The sequence below is a fragment of the Carlito syrichta genome, unplaced genomic scaffold, assembly GCF_000164805.1.
Source record: "Carlito syrichta isolate Samal-C Ts95f unplaced genomic scaffold, Tarsius_syrichta-2.0.1 Scaffold303577, whole genome shotgun sequence".
Taxonomy (NCBI): Eukaryota; Metazoa; Chordata; class Mammalia; order Primates; family Tarsiidae; genus Carlito; species Carlito syrichta.
In genome coordinates this window covers 559981-576461 of record NW_007247673.1, presented here as the reverse complement: position 1 = coordinate 576461, position 16481 = coordinate 559981, and the positions used below count along the sequence as shown (strand labels likewise).

At 35.6% G+C, this 16481-nt stretch overlaps 1 protein-coding gene across 1 annotated transcript in view; it reads left to right on the top strand.

Moving 5' to 3' along the window:
* The window catches only part of LOC103261054 (WD repeat-containing protein 72-like), a 124547-nt gene that overhangs the window by 26476 nt on the left and 81590 nt on the right, over positions 1 to 16481 (top strand). Inside the window, exons 3-5 of the mRNA XM_008058680.2 lie at positions 2093 to 2184; positions 6318 to 6397; positions 12396 to 12591. Coding sequence (XP_008056871.2) covers positions 2093 to 2184; positions 6318 to 6397; positions 12396 to 12591 — 368 coding nt within the window. The remainder of the gene's footprint in view (positions 1 to 2092; positions 2185 to 6317; positions 6398 to 12395; positions 12592 to 16481) is intronic.

The window sequence follows — 16481 nt, the reverse complement described above, 5'->3', positions numbered from 1 at the left end:
ATCAGTTTGATTTGATCACTTGATTATTGCTAACTTCAGTTTTGTTTTTCTCCTTCTACCACTGTTAAAATTCAGTATAATTTTTTTGTACTCTGATGTATAATGGTTGAATTCAATTCACCAAGAGTTTACTTACTGAATTTCTCCTATGTCCTTAGCACTATCCTACAGAAGAAATATAAATTAAATTTACAACTTATATAGGAGCTCATTCAAATGATAATGCAATGAAACAAGTAGAACACACTGAAATAGAGTAAAGAAATAAGAAAAACACATCCATACTATAAATATGTAGTATGGATGGTCAAAGTAAAGAAAAGAATCAATGACGGAGGAAACCATCAGAAAGACTTTTTAGAAGACACACTGTCTGACCTGCCCACTACATGGTGGTAGATGGTCCTTGACATTTCTATTGATAAGAGCTCAGTTCAACAAATATCTTTGCCTTGCACCATATAATAGACAGAGTTCCTGCCCTCAGTGAACCTACATTCTGGTGAAAGTCCAGTATATGGATTATATAGGATTCAGTTTTATGCTTCATTTCATTATAATGCTTTTATTTTACTAGGTTTTCAACTTTCTGTTCAGTGGCCATATTAAAGAGAAAACAGACACTGGTAAATTTAATTGATTCATGCATGTAAATTTTTCTTTTTTGTTTGTCTTAAATGCCTAAATTTAAAAAAAAAAATTCAGATAGTTTTTACTTTTTTTTTTTTTTGAGTCATATTCTCACACTTGCCCAGGCTGGAGTGCAGTGTGCTCATAGCCATATCAGCCTCGACCTGCTGGACTCAGGCGATCCTTCCACATCAGCCTCCCAAGTAGTTGGAACTATAGGCATGCGCCACCACACCTGGCTAATTTTTTGATTTAGTATAGAGATGAGGTCTCACCACGTTGCCCAGACTGGTCTTGAACCTGTGAGCTCATGCAATCCTCTCGCCTCCGCCTCCCAAAGTGCTGGGATTATAGGCGTGAGCCACTGCTCCCAGCCTACTTTTCTTTCTATTACTAAGAACATTATACAGCACCAAAGTATGGTGAAAAAAACATGGTCTACCTAGGATTGAATCTTGGTTTTGTTGTCACACTAACTGTGTAACGTTGGACTAGTCACTTAGTCTTTCTGGGCCTTATTTTCCTCATTTACAAACTGAGGTGGGTGGGATAGGTCATCTTCAAATTCTTAAAAACATACGTTGTTAGCAAATTTGATGTATTTGCCTAGTTGTGATCTCACAGAGCAGATGAGGCACTCTGTTATTCTTTGCCAGAAGTTTTCATCCTGAGTTTGTTCCTAATAGAGAGTAAAGGATGGAGATGATAGGTCTGGTGCTTTTTAGGGGAGCTTACGGGTTTTTATCATGCCTTGTTGTCATACATTAGTTGATTCTTTGAAGAATTCTTCATTAAAACAAATTATAGAATGAAGGTGTCAGAATTAGACACTACTTCTCTTAATCAGTCATTCCAGATTTGATCTGCTGTTGGAGACTGGTATCATTTTTCAGAAAATCAAAATAATGTATACTGGATTTATCATACTAAATCCTTTCAACAAATTTGACCATTTCACAAGCATCTTGTTCTGATTGTATAAGTTAATAAATCTCTGTATGCTGAACAACTGGGTGCACAATTTAACTGAATTTTAAGAAAATAATTGTCTGCCTATGAGAATATTTCTGACAGTGTCTGTAGATTATTATGATTGAAATACTGGCCTAGCCTAAAATCTGCCTTCATAAATTCTCCATGGTACATAGGGAGAATTCTTTGACTGATATTGGGATTCATAAATTTTTTGTGTGAGCCAGAAGTCATGTGACTAAAAATAGCAAGGCCCCTTCTGTAAAAGTGGCACCCAGATTATTCTGGTGAACTAATAATTGAGATTCAGCTGAGATTAAAATTTAAAGTGGGAAAATAAGAGATTGATGTGAAAGATATTACTAAAAATAACCTGTGTTCAACTTCCACATTTGTTAAGGTGGTCATGTACCCATATCTTTAATTTATTTTCTCAGAGTATTTTTCATACTATCTTAGTAATAAACTTTAAGTCTTTTTTTCCCAACAGTTCTCTCAAAATGGAATTTGTACGTAATAAGGTGAAAAGTCCTGGGAATGATATTTTGAGTATTTCAAGCTTCTATGGTTACTTGCGAAATGGTAAGGAAGTTACAGACACATAAATAATCTGTTTTATTTTTTCCTATGAAATAAAGTAACTGGCCTTTCTATAACTGCATAGCAATGTTAAAATAAATAGAATTGTATAAATCATAAATTTTTGAAATGATCCTAGGAATGCCTGAAAGTCTAAAATTTTTCAGCAAAGAAAATATTTAGATATAAATTAAGATGTTAAAATTAGATGTTATATTAGATAATTTTATTGCTATTTCAGGAGGTTATATTCTTCTAAGGCACAATCTTGAATTCTTCTGAGTAACAATATTACTGTTTAGATTTTCTTTGATGGCAAATGGCTAATTCATCTCCCAAACCTGCTTCTACAAACTTAGGCATCTTGGTAAATGACAGTACCCCCCTTCCAGTTGCCAGTTGCTCAGGCCAAGAACTTTGGTATCGTTTTTTACTTTTGCTTTATTTCCTATCCCACATCCAGTCTTTTAGTAATCATGTTGGTTCTACCTTCAGAATATATACCAGAATCCAGCGGCTTCTCACCACCTACACCATCAATTCCCTCCAGCCCCATCCTATGTGAGCCTTCAACCAGTCTTGCCTGGATGACCGCAGAAGACTCCTAACCTCTTCTTTCCTCTTATTCTGGGCTGTCACAGTATATCCCCAACCAGTCAGCCAGAGTGATCTATTTGAAACCATCAGAACCTCACTCTTCTACTGATAGCCTTCCAGTGGCTTCTGTTTCAATCAGAATAAAAACCATAGTCCTTACCATAGCACACACTGTGATGATCTGACCACTCTACCTATGTCTTTGCACACACACTTTCAGCTGACCTTATCTCTTAGTATTCATCCCCTGCTTAACTCACTCCAGCTACTCTAGCCTTTTTACTTTTACCCAAGCATGACACAAAAGTCTTAGGACCTTTATGTTAACCATACCCTTGCCTGAAATGTTCTTCCTCTGGATAGCCATATGATTCAACCTACTCTCCCTCCACCTGTCGCCACTCTTCAAGTCTCGCACAAATGCCGTTTTATCAGAGAAGGTGCCCTACCTGCCCAGGACTCTCTACCCCTTTCCCTGTCATGTTATTCTTAGAATCCTCTTCACTAACTGACATGTATCTGAAATGTATAACTTGTTTTCATTTCACCTGCTTCCTGCTACTAAATTGTAAGTGACATAGAAGTTATATTTTTATAAAAGCTTTATTCACTGTTCCCAGTGTCCCCAGTTCCCAGAACAAAGCCTAGAAGGAATTCAAAAACATTTTTTTTTTACTTAGTGGATGAATAAAATCAAAAGATAAATAGTGAATAGAAAAATGGTTTTGGAGATATATGAGGTGGTTGAGGTTCAAGATCCAGCTCTGCTATTTACTACTTATGTCCCATTGGTCATGTCTTGTATTCCTCAGAAACCCTATTGAATACATTGGTAAAGGTAATATGATTCCAGACTTGATGTGCATGTTGTCTCCAGATTGTGTAGTATATAATATATAAAATGGTGTGATCCTGAATAATAATACACAATGACCCTCACAGAACTATCGAGAATAATATTTTCAAGGGAAAGTTTATTAATAGCTTCCAGTTATCTAGTGCCTAGTCTGTTCCAAGAATTATGTTAATGGTTTTACATAGATTATTGCATTTAATATATAAACAACCTTGCACAGTCAGAGGAACTATCTTTGTTTTACCATTAGAAAAATTAGGACTTAGAGAAGTTAGATGACTCATAGTCAAACAGCTATTAAGCTGAGGGCCTGCACTGCAATCCAAATCTGATTCCTACATGCTTTTTTCTGTCTACTGTATCAGGCTGTTTCTCATATTTATGATGGTAAATAGCATTGCCTGTATTTGACCCCAACTTTCTAGTTAGGTAATAATCTTCATTAGGGTTAGCAATCCAGATTTTATATTTTTATAACACTGGAAAAGGGATTGGAATTTAAGACTTAATGTAAGTGTTTTTGCAAATACAGGGAATCTCTAATCAGAGCCAAGGAGATGCCTGCTTTTCTATAAATGCCCTAACCAAAGCAGCCTGAGCAACTATCACTACTACTGAATAATCTCCCTGGTGTTTAGGGTGGCATTTATACCATTCAAAGTTCACTTAAGAACTAAGGAAATATGTTGTTTTTTCAATAATAGTAAGATAGGAAGTTGAAAAAAACTAAATTCATGATATTAATTTTATAAAATCAAACCATAAAGAATAATACTTTGAATTACTCACTCTAAAAGATGGATAGCAGCCAATACTCATTTCTGTCAGCAGGAATAGTGACTAGTGATGTTGGTAAGCCTGGGATGTTTTCTTTCCCCCATCAAGTTGCAATTAATTCTTTAACTCACTGATATTGCCAAGGCAAGTTGGCTCTAATTTCCATCGCAGATTAAAATTTTAACATCACTTTAAAGTATGCTGTGAAGTACCCCATGTTGCCAGTAAGTAGTTATAGTTGAGACCAATACTAGCTTTGATGATTGAGTCACAAAGTCAACACAATGAGAAAGGGAGAAAGGAAGGAGATCAAAAGAACATTTTTTCTTACCTGCTGTGTTCATGAAGAAATGGAAATATGACTTCAAGATCATAGTCCTGTAGCATGCATATTTTTTGCACTGTTCTTGGTCATTTAAAATTTACATTAAATGTTCTATCAGTAAAAAATAATAATCGGTCAGAACTGTCTTATTATTTATTTCATTTTCTCAATTTGCACTATGCCTAAATCTATTGTATTTTTTGACTGCTAATGTGGTAAATATATATATATCGCATATTATATATAAAATGGTGATTCAATGAAAGTTATATTGGGCAAATGCTAATTTAAATAGTTGATACCAGGATGTCAAACATATATAAATATATTCATTTAAATTGACAGTTTTAGTGATAATTTTCCTGCCAGTTCAAGCCTTCATTCTTCTTCCCTATCTCACCCCTGGGATTTGGCACCTAAATAACATACTTTAGCCATTAGAAAGCCTTAATTCATCAATTTTTCATTCATGTGATTGTACAATTTCGATTAATGAAAAGGCACTTATTAAGAGCTTTTTTGTGTAGGGAACTGCTAGACACTCTATGGATCAATTTAAATAGACCAAGCTCTAGCTCACTCTTAAAATTTCATACTTTCTCCACTGCCCAAAACAGTTTTTGAACTCATCAGTTTTTATGCCTTTTAGTGCTTCTGCCATTTTTGTTTCATCTCTTCCACATTGGCAAAATATTTCCCTTTGAGGACTTTTTTCATCTGGGGAAACAAGAAAGAAAATGTAGCTCAGGGCGCAATCGGCTGAATAGGGAGGGAACAGTACGGGACCCATGCTCTTTTTGGTCAAAAACTGCGGAATGCTCAGTGCAGTGTGGGCAGGTGCATTGTCATGGTGGAAAAACCAGTAACCTGTTTGCCACAACTTGGGACATTTCTTCCACAAATCCTGATGCAACCTTCCCAAAACTTCCAGCTAAAAACTTTGGTTGATTATTTGACCTGGAGGAACAAATTCCAAGTATATTACAAGGAGTGTGCCCTCCAAAAAATAATTTGGGTTTTGGGAGGTTGCTCCCCATATTTGCATGAAAAAGGAATTGTAAAATTTGGTGATCTGTCTTGGATTAGCAAAAAGGTACAAAGATGAATTTAGGTTGAAAAATGAATTTGATTTGACAAGGATATGTGTTAGTATAATTGTTAGAAATACATATAAATCGGCAACTGCTTTGGGTCCCCTCCCATTGTGGGAGCTTTTCTGTGCTCTCAATAAATCCTGCTTAAAAAAAAAAAAAGAAATATATATAAATGTATATATACATATTAATGTTTCTTGACTCTGGTTGTATATGTAAATCATCTGAAGTACTTTTATACAGTATTAATGCCTGCCCCATGACCTATGAAATCAGAATCTCTGGAAGATTGAAACTAAGTATTGGTGTTTGTTTATACAAAACAAAACAAAAAACCAACTCCTCAAGGTGAGTTAACACTATTCTCAAGGTATAAATGTGGGCCTCCTCTTCCCTATTCTTTCTGGAGTTAAAAAAAAAGGAGATAAATATATATAATGTATTTTTCTTTTTTAGAGAGATAGAAATGTGTTCTCTATATTTCTAGGTAAGAATGAATCCCATGTACCTGAGGCTGACCTTTCACTTTTGAAGTTAATTTCCTGTTGGAGGGACCAGTCTGTGCAGGTATGATATATTTATGATATATTTCATGTTCTTGATGTTATTGGAAGAGTTCCTTGCTGCTGTGGTTCATTGAAAACCCCCCTTTTCTGAAAGTACAAGTAAATTATTACTATTGTTCCACAAAATGGCCTTCTAGGACATTCCTTTTACAATCCTGGGGATGAGGAAAAACACAGAAGATAAAACAAGCAAGGTTACACCATTTACCAAGGGAGCATGAATCGAGGGAGCCAAGGAAGGGAGGCTCTTGCCATCACAGATAGCTTCTTGTTCATTGAGGTTCCAGTTTCAGGCAGACTTGTCTATTATTTGATCTCAAAATGTGTCATGACATTAAGGTATCTACGTGTGGGAATTTGGGTATATGAAATTAAAAATCATTTTTCTTTATCCTAAGAGTAGCTTGCCTGTGAGTTGATTTAGAGAACTGGTATCTTCAATATCCAATTTAAGTCTTTTTTCCTCTTTTAAGGTCTCTTTTGGTCCCAAAATCTTACTGGTAGCTTTGTACATTATACAATAAATGTCTATGCATTGATTAGATGAATGTTCATTAAAACTGTATTATTTTTCATGACTTGATAAATATCAAATTTGCAAGAGAGACTAGCAATAACTCCAATTACAAATAGCTATTCTTGTTTATAGGGAAACAAATTTAACTCAAAACAACTTCTAGGAGTTGACACCAAAATATTAAATATATTCTATAGGAACAACTGTGGAAACCTGTCACCTTAGCCTACAAGTTTCCACATGATTTTGCCCTTGCTTAACTATATCTGTCATAATTTCCCCACTCCCTGTTCCTACCTTGATGTAGCCACACTGGTTTCTTTTTATTTTCAGAAAGCTAATTTCCAATTCAGGAGCTCAATGTTCTCTCCGGCTGAAATTCTCATTTCTTCACTAATCATCTAGCTCTTTGCTAAAAAATCTACTTTCTTAGAGAAGTCTTCCTGATGACTCCAACTAATATTGCCACCTCATTCTGCCCCACCTCACGTATTGAGTCACCATCACATTACCCAGTTTTATTTTTATGTTGTTGTGATTGCTTTTGATGGAAATATACCATTTACTTTTTTGCTTGTTTATTTTCTGTCTTCTCACTGTTATATAAGCTTGCTGAGAGCACTGACCTTGTTTGTCTCATTCACCCTTCTCTTACCAAAACCCAGAAAAGCAGTAGTGACAGTAGCTAGTCAATAAATATTTAATGAGTGAATAACTATGCAAACAGCCTCTGTGGTAGTCAGAATAAACACTAGTACATGCTAACGTTGTCAGCACATTAGCAGTCACCCCAAAAGAGTCTATCTACTAAAAGTGTGGTGTTTTTTTTCCCACAGTAGCCAAAAATTTCTTCAATGGGGGACAAAAATCCCTAAGGATTCAATAGAACATAAATTATCCTAAGTTGCTCTAATCTAAAAATATTTTGTAGTTGTTCATTTGACCTTCAAATAAATGTGAATGTGGTTTGAGTATGTTTGGACTAATGGACCTTTAAGGTTCTTTGATTCTATGACCTGTTTTGACATGCTGGTCATAGGACAAATGATCTCAGAACATTTACCCACTCTATACGAAGTCCAAGCTTCAAAGAACTCCTCTCATATCTACTACTAGTCCAATGCATGACTCTGAAAGAGAAGTTTAACTTGTTGATTATTTATCTTCCTCATATGTAAAGTGGAAGTGAGAGTTCCTGGGCCCTTCTGGAACAACAGAAGTACCTGTTTCAATAACCAACCCTCAAATTCTTTATAAAGCCATTCATTTAAGCAGCTAGTTGAATCATGTTAGCTTGATTTTACTTTTTTATGTATTTCAGGAGTACTAGGTGGTAATGGAATACTTTTGTAAAACAGAACAAAATTCTAAATTCTACCTTTAAAGTAGGGGATAAGAATGAGTTAATTTTGCAAATGAAAAAGTTTGTCCAGAGACTATCTCTTTTGCTTCTTGCACATTAAATACTCAACATAAAAATAAATGCTGGAAAAGAAAAGGAAAGCTTTGGGGTTGCTAACTTGCATGTTTCTGGAACTGCACTAAAGATTTTTGGATTTTATAATCTAATACTAGTGAGTGCAAATCATAACATCGAGGCCTCCAGGAAGAAGTGTTGCTTTTCCAGGAGACACTGTGAAGACACGAAAGGCAAACGAGAACTCAAGAGTTGAGAAAATGGTTTTATAACAGAAAATCTAGACATTAGAACAAGAGGACTTAGGGGTTCTTACACATCTTTATGAGTTTCTATGCTATTTTACAGTATTTTGCTCTTTCAAGCTGTTAGTGGAATGCCACCAAAAATTTTTAGCTTGCTTATGGCTCAGTAATAAATACTTTTAGTAATAAGTATATGACCCAGATTTGTGACTGATTCTTTCCAACCAATGGATTTGTAAATCTTATTTCGGATCTTGGCACATTCTCTCATAAAAGAGTATAATACTTTGCATATCTACCTTTTCAGAGATATTTATTTTTATGCATTTGGAAGACATCTTTATAGCCATAGTGCTCTATTTTAGCTCATTATTAAAATCATAGCTATATAAAATACTATATAAAAACTTTATATTTTGCTGGAAAAATTCTATCCCTATTGACTATCTATAAAATTTATCTTCTATATTTATATACTAGACTCAAGTATTGATAGTTATAAGCTATCAATAAATTATACTTTCCATAGTTTATATTTGAAAATATAGAGTCTGTTTCAGTTCCATTAGTATTTGTTTCATGCCCACTGTATGCTAGATACTGTGATAACATTAACACTTGCTGATAAGATATACCTTTTCTCTCTAGATGAGAAGAATATTGAGTATTGCTCTCACATTGAGCTTGACGTGTATATTTTGAGTTTGTTTCCAACTGGATGTCTGACATTCAGTATTCACTTTTAATTTTTATGGCTCTGAGTATCCTACTCATCATGGTTAATATATTGTATTTTATTCTATTGTTATTTCTGTCTCTCTTGTTTTTTGATGTTTCTCATATTATTTTTATCACATGCATTTATAGTGACAACTCTAAAAAAGATTAGCAATTACAAAATCTGATATGATGACATGTAAATCAATGACATAAAAATCAAATGATTAGAAATGTTAAATGAAATTACATAAATCTCTGTATATTTTTAAGAAATAATAATGACTCAAGTTGTATAGGATGTAGTTATATATCCAGTGGGAAAGATGGCATTTTATATCACATGTGGACATACTTCAGAGATGATAACCATTCCTGGGTAAGAGGGCAGCCATAGCCCAAGGAAGACATGTGGCTAAACTGTTCTGAGGGATATGCCATAGTCTGAACACATTGTGTGTCTAAGGATACTACTCTCCATTATCCGTCTTGATTTATAGATACGAAAAGAGCAAGTTCCACATAATACTCTGTTATTGAAAATGCTTATCCCCATATCTCTCAGTATTATAGATTTTATTTTATAAGTCATGATATGGAGCTTCAGAGAAGTTTGTGACTTGCCAAGGACTGCATTTGTAGTAACTGTCCTGTTGGTTAAGAAACTCAAATCTCATAACTTCTGATCCCGAGTTTTTTTCCACCACATTATCCACATGTTGAAAATGGTGCTGTAGTCGGGCTGGGTGGCTCAGCCTGTAATCCCGCGCCTTTGGGAGGCTGAGGTGAGTGGATTGCCTGAGCCCGCGGGCTTGAGACCCGCCTGGGCAGGCGAGACCTCATCTCTACAATAAATCAAGAAAAAAAAAAAACTAGCCATGCATGGGAGCACGCACCTGTAATTTCGGCCTACTCGGAAGGCTGAGGCCGAAGGATCACTGGAGCCCAGCAGGTCAAGGCTGCAGTGGCCGGGAGTGGCCACTGCACTCCAGTCTGGGTGACAGAGTGAGACTCCAGCTCAAAAAAAAAAAAAAAGAAAAGAAAATGGTGCTGTAAAATAGTATGTGTGACAAGTTAAAATGAAATAAATTTGTAATATAAAATTGTTCATCATGAATAATAACATATACCCCATCATGTGATATACATATATCAACATAGTGTGGTTTCCCAATATTGTGATATATAACAGCATATGTTAGTAAATACCATATACAATAGTTAATATATTATCATGTCTCATCACATGGTAGATATTAATAGGCATGATTCACTGGCATCATGATATGCAGAGCTATATATAAGATTCATGATATGTAATAAATATTACAATGCTGAATATCTCATCAAATGATATTTATGAATAAGCATCATTTACTTGTGATAGACAGTCTTCATGTTAGTATTCTTGCTATGCAATAGTAAAATCCTACCCATTCATTAGCCATTTTTTCCACTCTCTAATTAAACATTTGAATGTGAACTGGACAAGGATTTGAATAATCAGCAATCAGGAAGCAGCTCCAATACTCTCAAGAAGCTTCCTATATTCAAAAGTCTGGTGGCAGCTCCTCCACCCCAGTAGTCCAGTGAGCATCTACCATCAGCATAAACTCTCTGAGTTTCCCTGGAGCCCTAAAGTTCTCATCTGCTACCATGACACCCAAAAGAAACTGAATAAATGTTTAGAAGGAAACATGTTCCCTCTTTGGCCACAGCATTTCTAGATCACTACTCTCAGTTGATGTTGTCCCACGTGCTCTGGGCATGCCAGTGGGTAGGCTGAAAATAATGGGGAGGGGGCAGTGGCAATTGTGGAATATGGGTCAGCCTGAAAGAGAGAAGGCTTCTGAAGGAGAAAGGAGCAGGTATCGGGAGGTGGCTGTATGAAAGGTTTAACTGTTGACCAGAAAGGGAAAATGGGAAGGTGACCCGATTTTGCCCATATCAGCAATTTCCTTCTGTTTCTTTCCCTGGCTCTTGACTTTCTTTGGGATCTACTTGACGCCTGGGCCTTGCCTCATTGCTTGTCAGAAAGAATCCTAGGCAAACTGTCAACAGTTTTGCACTGAGGGGTGTGAATGCAGAATCTTGGGTGGACATGTACTATTAAGGATAGAGAATCAGAGCACAGAAGATCTGTTCACCTTGGGATGTCATGTCCCAGATTCTTCGTTTTAAAAATGAAGAATTTGAGCTGGGTGCAGGAGCTCACACGTGTAATCTCAGCACTTTGAGTGGCTGGGGTGGGAGGATTGCTTGAACCCAGGAGTTTGAGACCAGCCTGAGAAACAAGACGTCATCTCTACCAAAAAAAAGCTAGTCATAGTGGCTTGCGCCTGTAGTCCCAACTACTCAGGAAGCTGAGGCAGGAGTTCAAGGCTGCAGTGAGCCATTATCCTGCCAGTACACTCCAACCTGGACCACAGAGTGAGACCCTGACTCAAAAAATAAAAAAAGAAAATGAAGAATTTGATTAGATGCTATGTAACAAAGGTCCCTTTTCTTTTCACCCAACCACTGGTTCTTAATACAGCAATTGAGAGACATACTTTTTAGTGTTTTAATCGACATACAATCACATATGTGTATACACAGTTTAGTGAGATTTACTTTTAAAACCCTTTCTTTAACTTTCTATATTGAACATAGTTTAAATCCAGTGTTTCTTTTTTTGTTTTGTTTTGTTAGCTAAATGGTGCTTTAGAGCCAAACATAGTTTGAGGCCCTAACCTTGGCTTTAAGGGCAATACAATATATTCAAATTAATTTTCTTTATCTTCTGGTGGAAATTAAAATAGCTTAATTAAGAGAAATAATTGAAAACTCTCAGCCCTATAGTCTAATGGACTTTAAAAACTCCTCTTTCATATCCTACTTTTAGAATCCCTTCCCTTGCATTTGTGAAAGAACGTTGTAAGAGTTTGGGTGCCAGTTCTCACTATCCACATTTCATTTGTTTTAGATGCTAATGCTAGAAGACTGGAGAATTATCTTTTATGGAAAATCTATTCAAATATAAATTCCTGGTTTTGGATTTTTTTGTAAGACATCCAAGCATCTGAAATAATACAAAAATAATTCATTAAAAAATGTTCTACAGGTAACTGAAGCAATACAAGCTGTACTCTTGGCAGAAGTTCAACAACACATGAAGACTTTGAGAAAGATACCAATCAATAATCAATCAGTGTCCGTGGCAGAGAATGGTAACTGTGAGATGATACAAGTCCTATCAAAGATGGAATGGGCAGAAGAACTAGAGTTACAGTGTGTTAGAAACACTTGCCCTCTGCAAAGTAAGTACAGAATTTATTGGCATGCTCTTGGAGCAGAATTTTTGCACTACAGATGGTCCCCAACTTATGATGGTTTAACTTACAATTTTTTGACTTGTAATGTAAAAGTGACAGGCATTCAGTAGGCTCCTCAACTTATGACAGGGTTACATCTAGATAATCTCATTGTAAGTTTAAAATATCATACAATGGGTTTATCTGGAAGTAACCCCATCACAAATCAAGGAGAATCTGTTCTTAGAAAGTGTTGAGAATATGAATTCACAATAAATCACTTTGGCAAGAAGCAAGACAAGTGCTCTCTTTCTGACCTATTCTGCTATCAATTTTCTCTTATAATTGTCAAGTTTTTAAAAAACTTATAGATTATATTATGATCGCAAATATTTGTCAGGAGAAAAATTTTTATTATTATTTATAACAATGTTTTGAAATTAAGTGATTAAAAATAAAAACAGAATTAACAGTAATAACTTAATAGGACATATATTACAAGGGTATACTAATAATAATGGGTAAATTTGTTTCCATTTTGTACCTTGATAATAGCCATGTATCAATATTTCTTTTCTGAGCATAAGAAATATAATTAGAGCAGAGTTAATCATTACACTTAAGCTAAGAGTTTTCAATTCTTTCTCCTAACTCGAAATTAAACTGTTTTTATAGTTGAACCACTTGATTTTTATAACAAACTTCATCACCGCAACTTTCTAATGATAGTATTTATGATCCAGGGTTAACAAATCAATCTAAACTTATTCTGTAAAATACTGCCTGTTTTTTTGTTTTGTTTTTTGGTCAACCCGTTAGCTGTGACTTAAAAAAAAAATTAAAAATTAAAAAGAAAATTAAGTATAAATTCAATTTTCAATTTTATCAAATTTTTTATGAGTAATTTATAATATGATTGTACTGTGTATCTTTGTTAGGAAAATATGTTACAAATGTATATATTACAGGTCATTAAATTGTCAGGTTCCTTTTAGCTCTTGCAAAGATTTTTACTTTTATTTATTTGAGACTCAGAAAAATGCCATTATTTTAAAATGTTAAATCTTAGAACAAGTATCATTCTTAGAAAATTATTATAATGATTTTTTCTTATTATTTTTAGAACATTTACTAGTTGGAGAATGTTACATAGTGAGCAATGAAAAGCATATTCAGTGAAGACCAAAGATCAAAATAGGTAGAATACTTCTTAATGCCAGGACAGTCACTGATCATGGTAAATTTAATAATTTGATAATGCTGATATAATAAAGCTAATAATTGGTTTGTTTGTTTGCCAGAAAGTTTGCTTTTGATCATATCACATAATTGTGGTTATACTATACCTTTCAAGAAGGAAGCAGAAAAATACCTTTTTAATTAATTTTCAGTGACTACATTTGAGTTCTTGATTCATATGGAGACCCAGTTATAATGTCATTGATACGTTTCTTCCCACTCTCCCGGGACAGCTGGTGCCATTTATCATTGTTAACTCTCATCAGGTAGCATTTCTCTGCCTTCTCCTTAATCTTGAAAATCTTCCTTATTCACTCTTATTTCTCTTTTCTGGGTAAGAAATTCTTAGTCAGCTATGAAAATGAAACTTTAGATGAGTTTTGCTGTCACGTGGTTTACCCATATTCAAAGTTTCATCAGATGGGGCCCAGTTCAGTCCCTAGTTCCCTCTTGGGCTGGTATCACTAGCCAGGTGACTGAAGTCCCAGCTACTCAGAAGGCTGAGATGAGAAGATGAAACAAGATCACCTGAGCCTAGGAGCTTGAGTTCAGCCTGGTCAACATAGGGAGACCTTACCTCTAAAAAAGAACGATAACTGTTTGCTATGGAACTGTTTACTATGACTAAAGACATTTGAATTTAAAGTTTGGTGTTAACTATCTTTTGATTGCTGAGCATGATGGCTCACACCTGTAATTCCAGCAGTTTGGGAGGTGGAGGTGAGAGAATTGCTTGAGCCCAGGGGTTCGAGACTAGCCTGGGCAATGTGGCAAGACCTCATCTCTACAATAAAAAAATTTTTTTTGAGTTGGAGTCTCACTCCATCACCCAGGCTGGAGTGCAGTGGCACACTCATGGCACCCCAGCATCAACCTGCTGGGCTACAGCGATCCTTTTGCCTCAGCCTTCCAAGCAGCTGGAACTACAGGCCCTCGATGCCACACCCAGCTAATTTTTGATTTATTGTAGAAACGAGGTCTCACCAAGTTGCCTGGGCTGGTCTCGAACCCGCGGGCTCAGGCAATTCGCTTGCGGCGTCCCAAAGTGCTGGGATTACAGACTAAGCCACTGAGCTCAGCCTCTAAAATAAATTTTTAAAAATTAGCCAGGTGTGGTAGCACACACCTGTAGTTCCAGCTTCTTGATTCCATCTTCTTGGAAGGCTGAGGCAGAAGGATCGCCTGAGCCCAGCAGGTCAAGGCTGTGGTGGCTGTGAGCAGGGCAATTGCACTCCAGCAGGAGCAACAGAGTGAGACTCTGAAAAAAAAAAAACTAATTAAATAATGGAAATGTGATTCATCATTAAATAATCCTTTCTTTGCCTATGGCAAAAGAAAATTTAAGGTTAATTTATGATAAGAACTGGAACACCAAAATATTAAAGTTACTATATGTTGGTGGATGAAACTTAAAATCCTTTATTTAAAAGAACAACATATTCACAAAATGCTGGGCATATATTTTCTTCAGAAATATTACCTGCAGGAAAGTGTTAACTTGAATTGGAATTAAATAGGAGACATATTATGTACATTGAAGAGGAACTATCCAAACAATATTATATTTAATATCAATATTGCTCCTTTTTCCCCTTGGGAAAAGTCTTTTTTTTTTTAAACTAATCAGAAGAACTTAGTAAAATTACAGGAAAAGTTTTTAGACTTCCATTATAGTGGCATGTACTACATTATTTGATATGACTTTTTTGGGGGGGTGGTCAGAGTCTCACTATCACCCAGGCTGGAGTCAACACAGCCTCAATCTGGCTCAGGTGATCCTTTTGCCTCAGGCTTCCAAGTAGCTGGAACTACAGATGCGCCACCATGCCCAGCTAAAGTTTTTTGATTTATTGTAAAAGACTAGGTCTCGCTAAGTCGCCCAGGTTGGTCTCAAACTCCTGGGCTCATGCAATCCTCTTGCCTTAGCCTTCCAAAGTGCTGGGATTGCAGGCGTGAGCCACCACACGCACTGCTGAAAGCTGTTTTCTTTATTTCTAACATCCTGAAACAAAGTTTAAGGAGATGGTATAGGTGCTACTTACTAGGTGTGATAGATAAGTCCTCAGATTTCATAGGTGGATTTACCTAGTCCAAGTGTTATTGCAACATATATTACTTTAGAAAATATTCTTAGGGCAAATGGTATATACTGTTTAATTTTATCAGCTTGTTCTCTGTGAGCTCCCCTCCCACATTTTTCTCCTAATTTCTCCTAATCTTTCTTGGTTTCTTGGTGATGCATCTTGTTTGTAGGTCATTTGGAAAGTACAAGATGATGGTTTGGTCATACATAGGTACTCACAAACTTGTTTTATGTTGAATGGCATATCTTGGGTTTATTTGCATTATGGTAATATGACAATAATAGGTCATAAAGAAAAATAATAACAGCAACAATTGTTGAGTTCTTAATACACTTCAACACCATGCTGAATAATTTGTGAATGTTATCTCACTTTTTCCTTTAATTCTCACGTAGTCCATGTGAACTCTAATATTCTATTTTTAACATTTGAGCCCTCTGTGTAAACAACTTCACAGTTTTTTTAAAATGTCCACATTCATGGAAATGAAGTTTCAAAGTACAATTGAAAATAATTATTCTCTGAAAAATATGAAAAAGAAAGATTCCCATAGTACTACCTAAGCTTGTTCTG